The sequence below is a fragment of the Miscanthus floridulus genome, chromosome 8 (assembly GCF_019320115.1).
Source record: "Miscanthus floridulus cultivar M001 chromosome 8, ASM1932011v1, whole genome shotgun sequence".
In the NCBI taxonomy this organism is placed as follows: domain Eukaryota; kingdom Viridiplantae; phylum Streptophyta; class Magnoliopsida; order Poales; family Poaceae; genus Miscanthus; species Miscanthus floridulus.
This window is the reverse complement of record NC_089587.1, coordinates 190,326,545-190,345,558: the sequence shown is the minus strand read 5'-3', so window position 1 is coordinate 190,345,558 and position 19,014 is coordinate 190,326,545. Positions and strand designations below refer to the sequence as shown.

General features: G+C 48.8%; 1 protein-coding gene across 1 annotated transcript; it reads right to left on the bottom strand.

Moving 5' to 3' along the window:
* Positions 1–1,823, bottom strand: LOC136470379 (uncharacterized). Its single transcript, XM_066468245.1, has 3 exons — positions 1,418–1,823; positions 382–443; positions 1–240 (listed from the first exon to the last, which is right to left on the bottom strand). The coding sequence occupies exons 1-3, from the start codon at positions 1,821–1,823 to the stop codon at positions 1–3; spliced, it is 708 nt and encodes a 235-aa protein (XP_066324342.1).
* Between the last annotated feature and the right edge of the window lie 17,191 nt (positions 1,824–19,014).

Genomic DNA, 19,014 nt, shown 5'->3' with positions numbered 1-19,014 from the left:
TCAAGGCTTAGGGTTGCTAGTGTCGATGGTCAGCGTAGGAGGAACCACCTCCTCTTCGAATAGCTTGGCCGGCGCCATGCCAGGGGCCTCAGCCGCCTCCACCAGCTTCATGACCTCCTCCTCAGCCTTCTCATCATCATCAGCCATGACGTAAAAGTCGCTGACAGCCTCAAGGTTGATGCCGGCATAGTGCGAGGAGACGATGGCTAGGGCACGCTTGATGCCCGTATGTAGCACCCCCTAGAGCCGCTTGTGGACTCGGGCGCTCAACGTGATCAAGCGGCTACCAAGGGAGCTGCCCAACTCGACCCCTCTGACCTCCAGGGCCTCGCAGGCAGTACAGGTGGTGCTCTGTAGCATGTTGTGCTCCTAAATCTTGACCTTGAGCACTGCCTGCACTACGACGGAGGCCTTGGCTACCCAGGTGACCTCCTTCTCCAACTCTATGCCAAAACAGGCAGAATGGGGTCAAGCATGAAAGAAAAACAAGCCAAACAGGGGCGCAAGCCTATGAGACTCACCCTCAGCTTTCCCCCTTAGGTTTTGGACCTCAACCCGAGAGGCCTCGGCTGCCTTGGAAGCCTCCCTCTCCAGCTCTGCGTCACATCGGGGAGTTAGGGGTCGAATGCAAGAAGAACAAATAAAACAAGGGGCACGGTTCAATAGGACTCACCCTTGGCCTTTTCCTTCTAGGCCAAGGCCTCGACCCGGGAGGCCTTGGCCACCTTGAGGGCCTCAGCCAGGGCACCTTTCATCAGTAGGTGCGCACCCTGCTCTGCCCCTAGCTGCCCAGCGACGGCCTTAGCAGAGATCTCCAATTGTTCGGCCCGAGACCTGAAGGCGTCCCACTCGCCGGCCACCTGGGTCAACTCCTCCTCTAGCTCCTTCATCCGCGCCACCAAAGGGGCAGCCTACTCCCGAGCCATGGCTGCCTTGGCCTTCATATCAACACAGCGAAGGTGGAGGTCCTCCACCTCCGTGCTCCGCGCCGATAGAAGCTCGTTGGCATGAGCGAGCAAGTCCTTCTACCACCAGAGCTGGTCCTAGACATCCCTCTCCTACCGGAGGAACATTGACTTCCTGAGGGACCAGGCCTCGAGCTCCTAGATATGTAGAACAGACGTCAAGCACTATGGTAAAACTCAGGAAAAAGATGACACAACACAAGGAAAGAAAGCACGCACCTGGGCAATGCTGGGAAGATCGTCAACCACGATGGACAGCGTTGTCCGTAGCGACCGCTTCGCCAGCTAGTAGACCTGCTCGAAGGAGCCCCAGCGCCCCCCCCCCTTGGCTGTGTCCTCAAGGGCAAACAGAGGCTCCCCCTCAGGGTCATCCCGGCTCCACCACAAGACACATGGGTGATCCCACCCGTGGGACTCAGGTTGTACCCGTATGAGGGCCGAGCTTCCCTCACCAAAAGTTAGAGCTGGCTGCTCCACGGTGCTGGCTGCCTTGGCGTCCACCACCTCCTTCCCCCAAGAAATATCGTCAGAGGAGATTGAATGAACCTCCACCTCTCGGGCGCTCTCCTGTGACGGCAGCGGGTCTTGGACCGCGGGTAGTACCAAGGCTTGCCCTGCCTCCATCTCCGCATTCTGGGCCATCGGCTCCACCGCGCCCAAGCCGGCCTCCACCGCCTTGGCCTTGGTGGTCCTGGGAGCTCCAGCCTTCGCCACCTCGGCCTCGGTGGTCCTGGGTGCCCCGGTGTCTGCCACCTTGGCCTTGGGGATCCTAAGGGCCTCGGCCTCGCCCTCGGTGGCTTCAGTGATTGAGGGCACCTCGGCTTCGTCTGACTCGAGGGCCTCGGCCTCGTGGGGCATAGGCGCCCCCTCCCCTGCCTACTTCATGGCCGCCTCGGTAACCTCTCCTTGGGTGACCGACTCCTTCGGGTCGACCCTGGCCGACACCGCGCCACACTGTATGGTGGCCTACGCCTCCACCACCCATCAGGTGGTGGAGCTGGTGCTCACCTTGAGCGTCTTACGTGGCACCAAGGCGAGCGCTTCTGCCTGACGCTTCCGGCTGAAGATAAAACACTTACTTGGTCAGCATACGACCAAAGAATGAATGGAAGATGTTGCAAACTCCACTGACAAAACACTTACCTTGAACAGGGGCATCATAGCTTCTGCGCTATGCCCCTCGTCCTCTGTAATGGCAGTGGTGGTGGTGGTGGCACGGCCCTCATGTCTGCCGGTGCCGGCCGGCCCTCGCCGAACTCCAACGCCCCCTCGACCCTCTGCGGAGGCTGTTGGGTTGCCCCCACCGTCACCCGTTCCGCCTCTGCCATCGAGCCCACCGGGCTAACGGCGCGCTTCCCCAACGCCCATGCCTCAGGCGTGTCGGTCTCATCCCCGGGGTGACCGATCGCTAGCCTCGAGGCATCCTCTCCTCCTCCTCCTGGAGATGCCAGGCCGCTCGCTGACTCCCTAGGCGCAGTCCCCCTAACATCAGGGAGATGGTCCAGAGGACCTCGCCCTGCCTCGCTCTCATCATTGTCGCTCGAAGAATCTGTCAACGACGGTGACAGAGATGGCTCCATTGGGAGACCATCGTGCCTCTACTGCCGATGACGTTTCTCCAGCTCATCATGCTCGAGGCTCTTCCTCTTGCGCCTTGCCTCCTTGGTGTCCTTCTGCTCCTTGTACACCTCAGCATGCACCCTATTCACCACCCACCGCTCTACGTCCTCAGGAACGGGTGGCGGGGAGGCTCACACATCCCTCATCCCCTATAGGAACGGCAAACATAGATAAGGGAACAGGAAAATGTAAGAAGCAAGGAGGCCTTGGGGGCCACAGCGGCGCATGACTTACTAGAGAGATGTACCCCCGTGATGGCCGCATCGGGAATGAGGCCAGCTCATTACTCCTCTGTTGCCCCTCCATCGTCTCCCTCACCCGATGCAGAACCTCCTTGTTGGAAAGGGTGACGACAAACAACTGGATGCCATCGATCGGCTCAGCCGATGTCATCTCGAATAGGCGTTGCCACCGAGCCATCAGCGGCAGCACCCTCCGGCAGTGGAACACCGCCACGACCATGGTCGATGTAAGACCATAGCTGTGCAGCCTCTCTAGTGCCTTTAGGAGCGGCTGTAGCTTGGGCTGATCGACCATCAGGACGCCGTACCTCCACCTCTCTGGCTGGCTCTCCACAACCCGCTCGGTATAGGGGGGAAGCCCACCGTCATCATTGCAGAGGTAGAACCAGCTATTGTACCAGCAGCGGTTGGATGACATGAGCTAGGTCAGGATGTAGGAGGGTTGCCTGTCTTGGTAGACTTGGAGACTGTAGCCGCTAGCCCTCAATGCCTTCCATGTGCCCGTCATGCCTATTGGCTTGGTGTTGAGCCCTGCCCAAAAGAAGTGGAGCCATAGCTCCCAGTGGGGGGCGATGCCCAGGTACCCCTCGCAGACGGCGACGAAGATGGCCACCTGCGCGATGGAGTTGGGGTTGAAGTTGTGGAGCTCCATGCCATAGTAATCCTGCCCGCATGAACCAGTCCGCTGGTAGGCCAAGACTATGCTTGTGGAAGGCCACGAAGCTTATGATGTAGCCATCGCGTGGCCTCGGCTCCGGCTCGCCCCCCCAGAGCAATCCACTTCGGTCTATTGGGGTCGGTAACCAGGCGGAGGAGGCTGTCGTCGATGAGCGACTACAGCATTGCTGCGGACACGTCAGATGGACCCAAGGATCTGCCTGGACAACAACAGTGCCGCCGGCCATGGATGCGGTGGAGAATGCGGCTACGGCGGTAAGATGTTCTCTCGCTTCCCTCTCTCTCTCTTCTTTCATCCCCCTTCTCCCTTCTTCTCCCCGGCGCTCTCTATTCTTAGCAACCGCTCGAGGGCAGAAAGAGCAAACGCAGGCAGGCAAGGTAAGGAGGGGAGGGGCGAGGCTCATCATGTATTTATGAGGGAGGGAAGGGGGCGAAATGGACAGGCGACGAAACCAGGGAAGTTTCCCACAGATCTAGCACAGTTAATCTAGATCTGACTAAACCGCCCACGCATCCACCTCTTCCTTATTAACTGCACGCACAGTAACATCCCATCCATAGATGTCACGTCGTGTCTGACCACAGCGATGGCAGGCGCCGTTCTGTCTCTCTGAGGAACCACCTCAAAAGGCGCACCTGCCGTTGCTAGCCGAAGAGAGGGGAATATCCCCCACCCGATTCCTTCCAAACTAAGGAACTGGGCACCGAGCCTGTTACGGTCTAGGGGTTTGAAGGCTAGGCCCCAAGGGTCTCGACAGCTGCCTCAGGACAAACAGAGTCAGGGATGACTATGGGCAAGCCCATACATAGCCAAGGCCCAAGCAAGCGATTGCTTGGGATGCCCTAAGTCGTGTCCGAGACCGGTAGGGAGGTCTCTGAATGGGATCCCTCCATAGGGAGGCACCGTGCCCCTGGGGCCAATCGAACGGCCCTAGGACCCACTAGAGAAGCCCTCTAGTACTTTTGGAGCACGTCTTTGGACCACTAGCCGACCCCTATCAAATGGGGCATGGGCCTCCACTTGGACTTACCCAATAATAGCTCACCAGAGGTGTCACTGCTCGCGCCCACTGAGGGTAGCCTGGTATACTCCACCCCTCCTTCCGAATGAAAAGGATGCGCGAGGGCCGCACAAAAAAGACAGGGAAACTCCTGATCACCCTCTTGCTCCACGCAGAGGCTCGGGGGCTCTTCCTACAAACAAGACGAGGCCCAGCAACCCGAACTCACGCTTGGGGGCTTGCCAAACGCGATAAAAGGCACCGAGCCCGTTACGGTCTAGGGGTTCAAAGGCTGGGCCACCAAGGGTCTTGACAGTCGCCTCAGGACAAACAGAGTTAGGGATGACTATGGGTGAGCCTGTACATGGCCAAGGCCCAAGCAAGCGATTGCTTGGGATGCCCTAAGTCATGTCCGAGACCGGCAGGGAGGTCTCTGAATGGGATCCCACTGTAGGGAGGCATCGACCCCCGGGGGCCAATTGAACGGCCCTAGGACCCACTAGAGAAGCCCTCTGGTACTTTTGGAGTGTGTCTTTAGACCACTAGCCGACCCCTATCAAATGGGGCATGGGCCTCCACTTGGACTTACCCGATAACAGCTCACTGGAGGTGTCACTGCTCGCGCCCACCGAGGGTAGCCTGGCATACTCCACCCATCCTTTTGAATGAAAAGGATGTGCGAGTGAAGGGTCGAGATGGCGACTAGAGGGGGGGTGAATAGTCTTTTCTAAAACTTAATCGTGTCGGCTAACCGATACAAATACGGAATTAAAACTATCGGTCTAGCCAAGACTATACCCCACTATATATGTTCATTAGCACCTTGCAAAGATAACAATTATGCAACAAAGGTGCCAGGCTAGCTAGAGCTCTCCTAAACAATTCTAGGAGCAAGGTTACACAAACCTATGCCACTAGTACTTTAAGCAACAAGAGAGCTCCTATACATGCTAGTAAGCAAAAGCACAAAGCTAACTAAGATCACTAGCAATGCTTAATAACAAGGCAACCAATGCCTAATTAGAGAGCGCAAATACTTAGTTACACAAACTAAGCAATGTGACTAACAAGGTTACTAAAACCAAATTAGCCACGCAAGGGAGCTACTTCTATGCTACACAAGCAAGAAGGTAATTAGCAAGCTACACAAGCTATCTAATTACAAGAGCAACTACACAAGCTTAATATGTATAAAAGTAATTGCAAGCTTGTGTAATGGGGATGCAAACCAACGGGAAGAACAAAGATGACACGATGATTTTTCTCCCGAGGTTCACGTGTTTGCCAACATGCTAGTCCCTATTGTGTCGACCGCTCACTTGGTGGTTCGGTGGCTAATTAGCATCACCCGCTAAGCCCGCACGTCGGCGCCGCAAGAACCTACCCTTTGAGTGAGGGTAGCTCAATGACACGCTTTACTAAAGTTGCTCTTCGCGACTCCCGCAGGGCGAGCACAAGTACCCCTCACAAGCACTTCTCCGGAGCGCCGCACAAGCTTCTTACGGGCTTCGACGGAGACCACCACCAAGCCATCTAGGAGGTGGCAACCTCCAAGAGTAACAAGCACCACCGGCTTGCAACTCGATCACCTAGTGCCACTCGATGCAACCTCACGATGCAATCGCACTAGAATCGCTCACTCATACAATCGAATGATCACTATCAAGTATGTGTGTGATGGAGGGCTCCCAAGCACTCACAAGCATGGACACTAAGTCCCTTGAGGTGCTCAGCACCAGCCATGGCCGAGGGCCACTTCTATTTATAGCCCTAAGGGCTAAACTAGCCGTTACCCCTTCACTGGGCAACGGTCGGGATGACCGGACGCTCCGGTCGAGTTGACTGGACGCTGGACCTCAGCGTCCGGTCGCTCGCAGACGACCACGTGTCTCGGTTCCAATGGTCACTTGACCTGACCAAACGCAGCAGCACTCAACTGACCGGACGCTGGACCCTCAGCGTCCGATCGTTTCTAGTAAGCTCCCAAGCTTGACCGGACGCGTCTGGTCGAACGCGATCGGACGCAGCCAGCGTCCGGTCACTCTCCAGCTACTGCTACGCTCCACGTTAGCCTGACCGGACGCAGCCTTCCAGCATCCGGTGCATTCAGATCCAGCATCCGGTCAGTTGACCGACGCCGGCATCTTCATGACCAACTCGTTTTCACTTCTAACTTCTTTACCCTTGCACCAATGTGCTAACCACCAAGAATTTGCATCCGGCGCAATAGAAAATAGGCATTCCATTTTCCCGAAAGCGCCGAATCCCGCCTCACAAGCTTGGCGGGAGGGAGAGAGGGACCCAAACCCATCTCACCCCTACAAACACCACCTCCTTTGTAAATGTGCCAACACCACCAAGTGTACACCACCATGTGTATGTGTGTTAGCATTTTCACAATCATTTCCTAAAGGATGTTAGCCACTCAACTTGCCACGCCACTCGATCCTAGCGACAATGCAAAGTTAGATCACTCGAGTGGCACTAGATGACCGATATGCAAACAAGTTTGCCCCTCTTAATAGTACGGCCATCTATCCTAAACCCGGTCATAAACTTCTCTACACACCTATGACCGGTAGAATGAAATGCCCTAGGTTATACCTTTGCCTTGCGCATTCCATTCCATCTCCTTCAACGTCGATCCAACACATGCACCAACATGATCAACAATGATATGATCCACTTCATATCATCACATGATCATATTGGTTCATCGATCTTGACTTCACTTGCTCTTCACCGTTGCCATCATCCATCGGCGCCAAGTCTTGCTCAAGCTTCACCGCCACACGGTCCATCACTCCAAAGCCTTCGACTTGCCCTTCACGCTTGCAACCGGTCCATCAAGCCAAGTCTTGTCTTGATCTTCTCCACCTTGATCACATGACTCAATGTCATGTCTCATGTTCATTTAAGCTCCTTCATCATCACATGTGTGAGCTTTGCAACATCTCCAAGCCATTTTCACCTTCATGGCATATGTTGCTCACATACATGTACCTGTGGACTAATCACCTGTTATCTCACATAAACACAATTAGTCCACCTAGATTTTCACTCAATTACCAAAACCAAACAAGGACCTTTCAGCGAGGGCTGCACAAAAAAGACAGGGAAACTCATGATTGCCCTCTTGCTCTGCGTAGAGGCTCGAGGGCTCTTCCTGCAAACAAGCCGAGGCCTAACAACCCAAACTCACACTTGGGGGCTCGGCAAACGCGATAAAAGGCACCGAGCCCATTACGGTCTAGGGGTTCGAAGGCTGGGCCCCCAAGGGTCTCGACAGCTACCTTAGGACAAACAGAGTCAGGGATGACTATGAGCGAGCCCGTACATGGCCTCAGGACAAACGCAATAAGACCCCTCACTCAAACATGAGAAAAGCCCCTGGAGGAATAAATCCACTCCTCTAGGGCCTCGGGGGCTACACCCGGTGGGTGTGCTCGCACGCACCCATCGAGGCCTCGAGTACGAAATATCATCTCGCTAGGAGCCGCTGCGAGCCAAGTCTCGTCAAAACCTCAGGAAGAGCACTCACACTCTCCCTGAGGCTCAGGGGCTATTGTCGGGTACCATAAAAAGGGGGTCCCCTAAGCAAGAACTGAAAAAATCGCTTAGACCTCATAAAAATCAAAGCTAAGAGACAACCACCGACAAAACCCCCACCTCATCCGAGGCTCGGCTGGACCGCCCGGCCCACCTCAAACAAAATCCGGGCTCACCCAAAGCGGGCTTGGCCCAAAATGAAACCACAAGGCCTCGAACGAGGTATCGATTCTCCGCCTCGCTCGAGGCCCCGCACGTAAGGCCTTAGACGAGGTACCGATTCTCCGCCTCGCTCGAGGCCCCACACGTAAGGCCTCGGACGAGGTACCGATTCTTCGCCTCGCTCGAGGCCCCACCTGTAAGGCCTCGGACGAGGTACTGATTCTCCGCCTTGCTCGAGGCCCCACACGTAAGGCCTTGGACGAGGTACCAATTCTCTGACTCGCCCGAGGCCCCACCCGTAAGGCCTCGGACGAGGTGCCGATTCTCCACCTCGCTCGAGGCCGGCTCGACAACAACCTCGTCGCCTCCGCCTTGATCGATTTCTCTGACAGAACATCACATCCAACTAACTCATTCAACCACTCCCACGACATCAGCTGAACGATGGCTCGATATAGTAGAGTGGCCAACGAGACGTGAGTCTCATCAAAGCCAGGCCGTCCGGGACAGGACAGGGCAGGGGTTACCGGCCACTGTGCTCGGCGCTGTGCCCACGACTGACACCCGTACTGCACTGTGCTACCTAACCCTTGCTCTGAGGACAGCGTGGCAGGGAGAGTCATGTGCGGGTCCCTATAGCCTCAGAATCAGCGTACAAGACCAACTGCTCCCTCCGAAGCCTTGGCTACCCAATTTGGGGTCCCTGTAGCCTCAGGACTCGTGCCCGCTGAGCCCCCCATGATGGTTCATCCTCTGCATCGGCTAGGCCTCAGCTCTCTACATTGTCAACATACAGCGATCGACATGTCGTCTGCAGTACGCACCATACCCTGCGCCAGGCCGTAGGAGCTCCCACATCACACAGGATTAGGCATGACCGGCGTGTCGCTCCAGCGCACTGAGGACAAAGCCGCTCCACCGACCATACCACCATAGTGATGAGCTACAGGGCTCGGACATGCCACCTCAACTCACAAACACCACGTAGCAAATCCATGTACCGCCCCCATGCCTCCCTTCGACTATAAAAGGGAGTGACCGAAGCCACTTCTAGATCAGGCACACACGGACACACACGGACACACCCAGCAAGCAATGCACAACGCTCTATAACTCACACTCACTTCCTCACCATAAGAGATCAATATCTCAAGCAACCCACACCACTCCATGCAGAGACCTGGGACTAGCTCCCTCTCTCGCTCAGCTTATAAGCCCCTACTACAAGCACCTTGGTGCAAGGAATACAAGATCGCTCTCTCAGATTGGACATAGGGCACCTATTGCTTGAACCAGTATAAATCTTGTGTCTCTTTGCATCACCATCTGGGATTAGGGATACGCAGTACACTTTCACTAGTCAGTTGAGGATCCGCCAGACCCAAAATACCGACAAGCTTCATGAGTGAGCTCATCCCTACATGAGCAAGTCTTATATGCCATAGCCACCCAAGTGTTGTTTTGGTGAATAGGCATGTATTCAAGTTAGCATCTTCAGAGGTGAAGTCCACTAGATATAGGTTGTTGTATCTAAATCCTTTGAATATCACTTGATCATCATCCTTCTTAGATACAACAACTTCCTTATCGATAAACAAGCATTGGAAGCCAAGATCACACAATTGTCCAACGGATAGCAAGTTAAAGCTTAATGAAGCAACATATAGCACATTTAAGATAGAATGATCATTTGATATTACCACTTTACCCAATTCTTTAACCTTGCCCTTTGAATTATCTCCAAATATGATTCTTTCTTGTCCATCTACTTCTTCATCTAGTGAGGTGAACATATGAGGATCACCGGTCATATGTTGTGTGTAACCACTATCAATAACCCAATGACTTCCACCGATCTTGTAGTTTACCTACACATAAGAGATCAAGCTTTAGAAATCCAAACTTGTTAAGGGCCCTTCACCTTCTCAACAAGTGACTTTGCTACCCAAATTTTCTTAGGCCTATTCTTATTGGGAGGTCCTAAGAACATGACTTTCATCTTCCCACTAGAATTTTTTCTAAGCATGTAATGAGCATTGAAAGCAAAAGGTCTAGCATGCTTGGGCAAGGGTTGTGGTGGTGGAGTTTGGCACTCATGGGTAAAGTGGCCTTCTTGTCCACACTCAAAATATCTCTTTGGCTTTGGCTTTGACTTGTGTTGTTGTTGAGCTTGAGCCTTCTTCTCTTGGTTTGCCAAGTACCCAATGCCACTTCTATCCATCTTTATGATGGTGTTCATTAGTAGCTCACTTTGAAGACGCTTGCCTCTTGTGAACTTGCTCAATCCAATCTTGAGATGCTCTTTCTCCAATTTGAGCTTCTTATTCTCTTCCTTGAGTGCATCATTATTTTTCTCTTCCTTGAGCTTCTTGTTCTCTTCTTTTAACTTCTTATTCTCAAGAATCAAATCACCATCATAATCAAGAGTTTCTAGCACTATGGTGTTGGTGGTTTTGAGCTCTTCAAGATCTTTCTTAAGCTTTTCATTGTCATTCTTGAGCTTGATATATCCATCATAACTATTGGTCTCAACCACTTGCTTGCCCTTGCTTCTAGAATTTTGCTCAATGCTCTCAATGATCAAATTATCATATGATGTAGCTATATCAATCTTAATAACATTGTTAGTAGCATCATGTGGCTCATTGGATAAATATTCTTGAGCAATGACAAGATTATCATGATTAATCTTAAGAGTAGTATATTCTTCTTTTAGCATGTTGTGGCTAGTGATGAGCTCATTATGTATCCTCTCAAGTTTATTATGTTTATCTTTAAGCTCTTTCATAGAAGATTTGAGCTCCTTGAGTTTGGATGATATAGCATCATTTGCTTCTCTAAGCTCAACACTAGTCTTTTTGGCTATATCACATTTAGTTAAAAGAGAATCATTCTTAGCTTCTAGTTTTTCATTCTTAGCTCTACTCATTCTAATGATCTTAGTGTATTGATTTAGCAATTTAACAAGATCATCATAAGAAGGTGATTCATATTCATCATCATCACTATCGCTATCATCATTGCTAGCATGTTCATCACCACTACTATCATCATTTGATACCTTGCGATCACCCTTGGCCATAAGGCATAGGTGTGTAGAGGATGATGGCGGTGGTGGCGGTGAAGATGATGAAGAGTCAATAACAATGGCGGCCACCTTCTCATTGTCACTATCATCATTCGGATGAGCCACTAGATGAATCAATGTCCATGAGCCAATCACCGACGATGTATGCCTTTCCACTTTTTCTTCTTCTTGTGGGAAGTCCTTCTTCTTGCCTTCTCTCTTCTTGTATGGCTTGTTTTTCGTCTTCTCATCTTCTTCTTCATTGCTTGAGTCATCTTTCTTGCCCTTGTACTTGTTCTTGAACTTGTCTTTCTTAGGGCTTGGTGCATTGGTGTGCTAGATGACCAAGTTCTCCACAATTATAGCAATCCATCTCAGAGATTGGCTTCCTTCTAGAGCTAGTGAAGAACTTCTTCTTCTTGCCATCAAACTTGATGCCACTCTTGTTGAGCTTCTTTAGCATCTTGGCGGTTCTTCTCACCATGAGAGCAAGACTTGCATCATCAATTTCATCATCACTTGAGTTCTCATACTCAAGCCTTGCTTTGCCCTTCTCTTGGCTAGCTTTGAATGCTAAGTCTTTTTCTTTCTTCTTAGTAGAGGATGAGCCATCTTAGTGGTGTGATGTGCATGTACATCTCATGAGCATTGATCTTTTCCCAAGATTTGTGTTGGTGTAGTGGTGGAAAGATCATCCTTGATGAAGCACGGTCACAATATGCCCATATTTATCAATGGGGAGGACACTCAAGATTTTTCTTATAACTATCGAATGGTTGCATTTGAGTGAGTCTAAGCCTATTGACTTCCTCTACAAGAATATTCAAACAGTGAGTACTATCTCATTAGCACATTCTTTAGGAAGCATCTCAAAAGAGTTAAGCTTTTTTATGACAAGATGATAGCAGTTCCTCACGCTCACTCTTAGTTCCCTCATGGAGCGCATAAACATCCGACCATAGTGCATAGACATCCTTGTGGTTCCTCACCCGGTTAAACACATCTTTGCAAATGCCTCAAAGATGGTGTTTCGAGCCTTTGCATTCCATTTTTCGTAATTCACCTCATCGCCTTGTAGGTGTGTAGCATCCTTAAGGTTTTGGAAAGCCTTGTGAGGCGGCTCTAAGTATTCCAACATCTAGAGCTTCTAAATACACCTCCATGCGGATTTTCCAATATGGAAAATCATCCCCCTCAAAGATAGGAGGAGGATCATTCCCATGAGACATCTTTCTCTAGATGGTTAAGTCTAAAAAACATGAGTATGAGGCTTCGATACCAATTGAAAGGATCAAGATGCCCAAGAGGAGGGGTAAATTGGGCTAATTCTAAATTTCTTTGCAATAATTAAACCATACGGTTAGGCCAATTAACCCCTTATGCCTAGAAAGTGTTTCTATTGATCTATCACACAAAAGTTTACCAACCTATGTTCCGATCCTACTCTAGCATGTCAATTCTATGAATGTAAATGACAAGAATGGAATTGCTCAAAGTAAATGCTCAAAGTAAAGAGAGAAGGAGGAACACGGAGATGTTTTGTTGAGGTATCAGAGAGTCGCCACTCCCCACTAGTCCTTGTTAGAGCACCCGTGCAATGGTGTAGCTCCCCCTTGATCCGCGTAAGGATCAAGTGCTCTCTACGGGTTGATTCTTTAACACTCTATCACGGTGAATCACCCACAACCGCTCACAACTTGAGTTGGGTCATCCACAAGCTCTGCCGGATGATCACCAAGCTCCCAATAACCACCAAGCTGTCTAGATGATGGCGATCACCAAGAGTAACAAGCACGAACTCTCACTTGACCACAACAAGCCTAATGAGAAGGGTTGATGCACACTTTGCTACTCTTGCTTTCACTAATGAGGGCTCTCTTTGGGATTCTCAAATCTCAATCACCTCACTAGGACCTTACTCTTCTTGGCACTCTCAAAGGTATTTCTCAGCTGTTGGAATGAGCAAAAGTACCTCACACATGAATGGAGGAAGTATTTATACACACGGCTGAAAAACAAACCGTTATGTGCCTCTGTGGGGTGACCGAACGCTCTGGTCATGTTGACCGGACACTCTGGTTAGTTCTCCCCAAAATCTAGTGTTTAAGTTGTGACCGGACGTTGGACAGTGTCCAATCAGCATAGACCGGACGCGTCCGGTCATAATTTTCCCTCTCTAGAACCTTACTGGAGTCGACCGGACGCTGGCACCCAGCGTCCGGTCGCTCACCTCTCAATGTCCGGTCACACCAGACAAAATCACCTTGGTCAAATGAACTGACCGGACTCTGTGCCAGCATCCGGTCACACCGGAACCAGCATCCAGTCAGTATTTGACCCTCCATTCACTTTCAACTCTCGATCATACGTGAATGAAGTTTGCTCCAATGGATCTAAGGGCTTTTTAGGAGCTACTTAGTGCAAGATTTAGCAAGTGTGCACCACACCTAACCCACTAGACTCACCTAGGTCAAGCTACCCGTCCATACCCCCCTTAATAGTACGGCCAAAGGAAAAACAAAGTCCTAAACTACTCTAAGTGTCTTTTCAACACTAAACTGACACTTAGAACTAGTCCATCCTTAACCTTGTTCATCCATCCTTTGAAAATTGAAACAATTTCCATCGTAGGGGCTATGACCACCATGATTGCCCAATCTATCTCCATTACCATGACCTAACTTAATTATCTCTACAAAACACATGTTAGTCATAGTAATTACGTATTGTCATTAATCACCGAAACCCAACTAGGGGCCTAGATGCTTTCAATGGAGCTCTTGGAGTTTTAACCAAATTTCATGTGCCAAATTTAAAGTGAATACTTGGTTAAACACATACATGCTAAAAGATTCAAACAAACAATTTTTAGCTCTAGCATTGAAATGAATTTCTTTTCTTCACTCTTTATGAGTTTATCAGGATTCTTACTAGGTTTCATCCGGTCACGAGTGACTCTCCAAACACCCAAATCTACCACCTCAAGGTGACAAGCCATTCTAGCTTTATAGTAGGGGAAGTTAGTGCCATCAAAGTGCAGAGGCCTAGAGGTATCCATCCCAACCACTCTAAATAGCGTCAGCTCAACGATGGTGAAGCCAAATGTCCAGTCCAAATTGAGCCAACTGGCTCAGATACCAATTGAAATGGGGCTGTGACACCTAAGAGGGGGGTGAATTAGGCAACTTAAAATTCTAACTCTAAACTATGGCCTCTTTTTCTAACCTTAGCAAAACATATGCAAAAGATAAACTATCTAAATGTGCAACTACGGTTTTGCTAGTGTGTTGTTATCTCTACCGCAAAAGGAGTTATGCAAATAATGTAAATGCAAAAGCTAAAGAGTAAGGTAGAGATATGTAAACTGCCGTTGACAACTTTGGTATTTTTATTGAGGTATCGAGAAGCGCACAAGCTTCCCCTTGTCCTCGTTGGAGCCCCTCGTAAGGAATCCCTCGCAAGGGCCAAGCTTCCGGTCGGGTATCTCCATGGATAACCTTGGGCCTTTCCCACACGCAAGTGGGTCTCTAACGTGCCTTCCGGCAAGCCTCTCCAAAATGCTCCCTGCCGTCTTCACAATCAAGCTTCCAGCCGAAATGCCGTGGGCCTTGTTCCCTCCGGTATACGGTGGCGGCCACACCATAAACGCGGTTGGTGTGATCTCGCAAGACTACAAGCCCCTTCGATGTACAACAATAGTGCGTGCAAGCACCGAGTGGTAAGAGGTATGCAAACCTCACTAAACACTAGGCCTAAACCTAGAGCAAGCGCATAAGCGGTGGTCTAATCAACCTAAGCACTTCACAAAGCACCTACACTAATCACCTAATGAATCACTAAGCACTATGCAAGTGGAGATCACTAAAATAGTGCATCAACACCCTTGGTATGTTTCCTCAACTCCACTCTACTCAAATGGCTGGTTGGGGGTCTATTTACAAGCCCCACTGAGAAAGTAGTCGTTGGAGATGAAACCCGCTTTTCTGCTACTGACCAGACACTGATCATGTCCTGACCGGACACGTCCGGTCGTCCTGACCGTTGGAGCGCGCTCGTTGATAGGACTCTGGGCTGAGTCCGGTCATCATCGATCGGACACATCCACTCACACTGACGCCGCTCTAGAACCTCTCTAGAAATGATCGGACGCTACACTTCGTGTGTCCGGTCATCCAGTGTGCTGTGTCCGGTCACGCTGAAAACATTGCCGTGATGATGAATAGTGTCACAGGTGCATCCGGTCACTGCTTCGCTCAGCGTCCGGTCACTACTGGCGACGCCTGGTGTTGCCGAGCACCGGTGCGTCCTGCCACTCATAAAGCCACGTTCGATCACCTCTACCGAGCTCGTTTCTTTGCGATCTTGCGTTCGGCTTGGTTCCAATCTTCGTGCTTAGACTTTGCTTGACCTTATATGTCTTCTATGCATCTTCACATGTCTTTCTCAAGGTGTTGATCATCGGATCATCACGTCGCCTTTGTCCAAGTCACGTCTTGCACCCTACTGAACTACAAAACAATCACTTGCAAATTCATTAGTCCAATTTGATTATGTTGGTCATCAAACACCAAAATCCAAAGTAAATGGGCCTAGGGTCCATTTTCCTTACAGCTAGTACTAAATACCATTTTGTGTCGGCTGCCCATGAAACTTGCACTTTCATCAATTGCATCAAAGATAGATAGAAGTGAGTTCCAAAGTTAATTTGTATTTAGTACACATCTAATTCTAAATTTAGGACAATACATAATACACAAATGAACTTATATTCTCCTTGTATGATATACCGCTTGGATGTTAACCCTCAATAGCTTCAAACATTGCATAAAACCTCATACACTCCTTTTAAATGGTACTTAACCCTCAGTAGCTTCAACCATTGCGTAAAACCTCATACTGCTCAAGAGAGTTAACACTCCTATAGGACTCAAAGTTCCTATGGGCATGAAAGGAATCAACAATCTTTTTTCAATAAGCCTTTCTTGGCTGCTCGTTGCGAGTGACAGGATCTATGCTAATGTTGTCCCATTAAACACATAACCGAATTTCCTCCTAATGAGTGCAGTTGGTCGTCCTCTTGTATGACTTACACTACTAGCTCTTGTCATAGGTTGGGTACAATGGCATTGAAACTGGACACTGAAATTTGTCAGACATAATGTGTTTCCAAGAATCATCTCCAGAATACGTGATCTATACATGTGAGCATTGCTCAACTCATGGGTTGAATGTGAATTTCTCTAAGTGTTCACCAGCGGTGAGTTGAATTCTCCACCACGCACATCGATGTGTGCATTTGCAATACTAAAAAATGGTCTCCCAAGAATGAGAGACATTTTCATGTCGACCACCACATCGAGCACTACGAACTCGGCAGAGACGAAGCAATTCTTGATTCTCACAAGAATGTTCTCCACTATTTTCACCAAGTAGTGTGCCATTTGGCCGAGGCCGTAAGCACATGGGTGTATGAGACAAGGTTGTATAATTGAATTTATCAAATACTACCTTGGGCATGACAATGCCGCTTGCTCCAAGGTCACATAATACATGGTCGAAGTTTTGCGTCCTAATTGAGCATGTTATTGTGGAACACTGAAAAGATTTTTGGTTGGCTAGAGAGAGGTGAATAGTCTAGTTAAAATTCTATAAGCTCACAAACACAGACAAAAATGTTAGAACCAAAGGAGGCCCTAATAATTTTACTATATTTAGTGTTTTGTAATTCTAGGGTGATCAATACCTACAGAATTCTAGTCTAAAAGATGTAAACTATGCTTTGTCACTAGAGTTGAAAAGACTATAGCTCGGTTTGCTTCCTAGGGTGACGAGTACTAAATTCTCTACTCTAGGAATTGAAAGAACACAAAGTAAACTACAAGAGTAGAGTGATCAAGTGAGATACCACACAAAGGATGACACGATGATATATATATGTGGTTCATTAACTTGCTAGTTACTTAAATCCACGTTGAGACAAGCCCAAGGATCACTGCTCCTCTAGCAAGTATACAACCCGCAAGGTTGACTTTGACGTGAGCACTTGATCTTGAGATGGCTTGTTCACAAGGCGCTCTCCAAACCTCTTTTCCACTAGAGTGGTTCTTTGCCTCCTCCAAGCAGGGATAAACCCAACAACCCCACACAAAATCACCTTTGGAGTAGCCCATAATCTTCAATTGAGTGCTTTGACTGCTTGAAGTCATCTAGGTGATGACAACCACAAGAGAGTAACGAGCAAATCTACAACCAACATGATCTCTAGTGCTACTCAAGCAATCTCTAAAAGCAAATACACTAAGATCACTACAAACTCTCCAAAGATGCGATCACAAGCTAGAAACTGAGAGTGGAGGGTTAACTTGAGCTCAAATATATGTGTATATTAGTCAAGGGTTCCAAATAGTCTGGCCAAGCCCAGCCAAGTCCTCTATTTATAGCCCCACATGCAAAATTAGACGTTGTACATTTACTATATTTTTTGGCCTCACTGGAGAGCTCCGATGCCTAACCGAAGAACAACACCAGAGCTTTACAAGCAATAACCAGCAGCTTAGAACTAGCCATTAAACTCCAATGACATCTCGAGAGAGCTTTGCCCAACGGTGTATAAAAAACCCTCTCTGAAGTTACTTTTCGGTGCACAACTGTGGTGCTGCACTGGAGAGTTCCGGTGCTCTCATTTGAAATTGTCGCCGCCTAATAGGCACTGTCTCAAAGCTCCGATGCTCATGTGGCACCGAAAGATAACGTGTACGTGCTCGACAATAGCCTAGCTGGAACACTGTTCCGAAGCTTCGGTGATCAGAATGACGGTGGTCATCGAAGAGCTCCGGTAAGTGTAAAAACACTCCGTCGAGCTCTTTTTTAGACCTTTTCAAATGGAGTTTGAATATTATCTACTAATATTATATTAGTGAAAACTTTGTGAAAAGTACTCCTGCAAAAAGGTTTTATTGAAAACATTCAAAAATCATATACCCTTTTTGGGTATGCCTTGCAAGCACTTTCATTTTTAACGTCTCATATTTTGTGAAGAAGCTCAAATCTTTTTTATTACTTCCATGGTCGTGCCTGAGCCACGTGGTATGGTAACACCCATACTATGACCACCACCTTTTAAGTCCAAGTTAGCATTTCACAAAATATTTTAAAAAGGTTTTCACTCAAACTTACATCACCACTCGATCCTAATGCATATCAAACATGCCCTAATGCGAACTAGGCTGGTTGGAAACGGTTTGAGCTAACACGGGGCTGGCAAAATTATCCATTAGGCCAACACCCCTGATATGAACTATACCCTTCCTTTTGTTAGCGTTAGCCTCTATTTTCTCGGAGTACAAGTACAAGTAACTTGCACCGAACTAGTCAAGCATAGCACATATTTTGAGTTTGCTTACTTCGGAGCACCATATTCTGAATTTACAGCATTTTTTATCATATTTCATTTTTCTTCAAAAAATGAAACCCAACAAGTGAACTTACATGCCAACCTACCCATAATTTAAGACGTGAGCGAAAGGCTTATTATTGACAATCAGAAAAGATGAAGTAAGCCAAAGGCTCATTCGAAAAAAAAAAGAGTAAGCCAAAGGCTCGTTATTGACTTATCTGGCGCGGAAACACTGCATTTGCCAGCATTGTTTGAACAGGTAAAAAAAATACTCACGGTACCAATACCATGACACCCACAAAGTGAAAATGACAATTAGGCTAAAAGCGAAAGG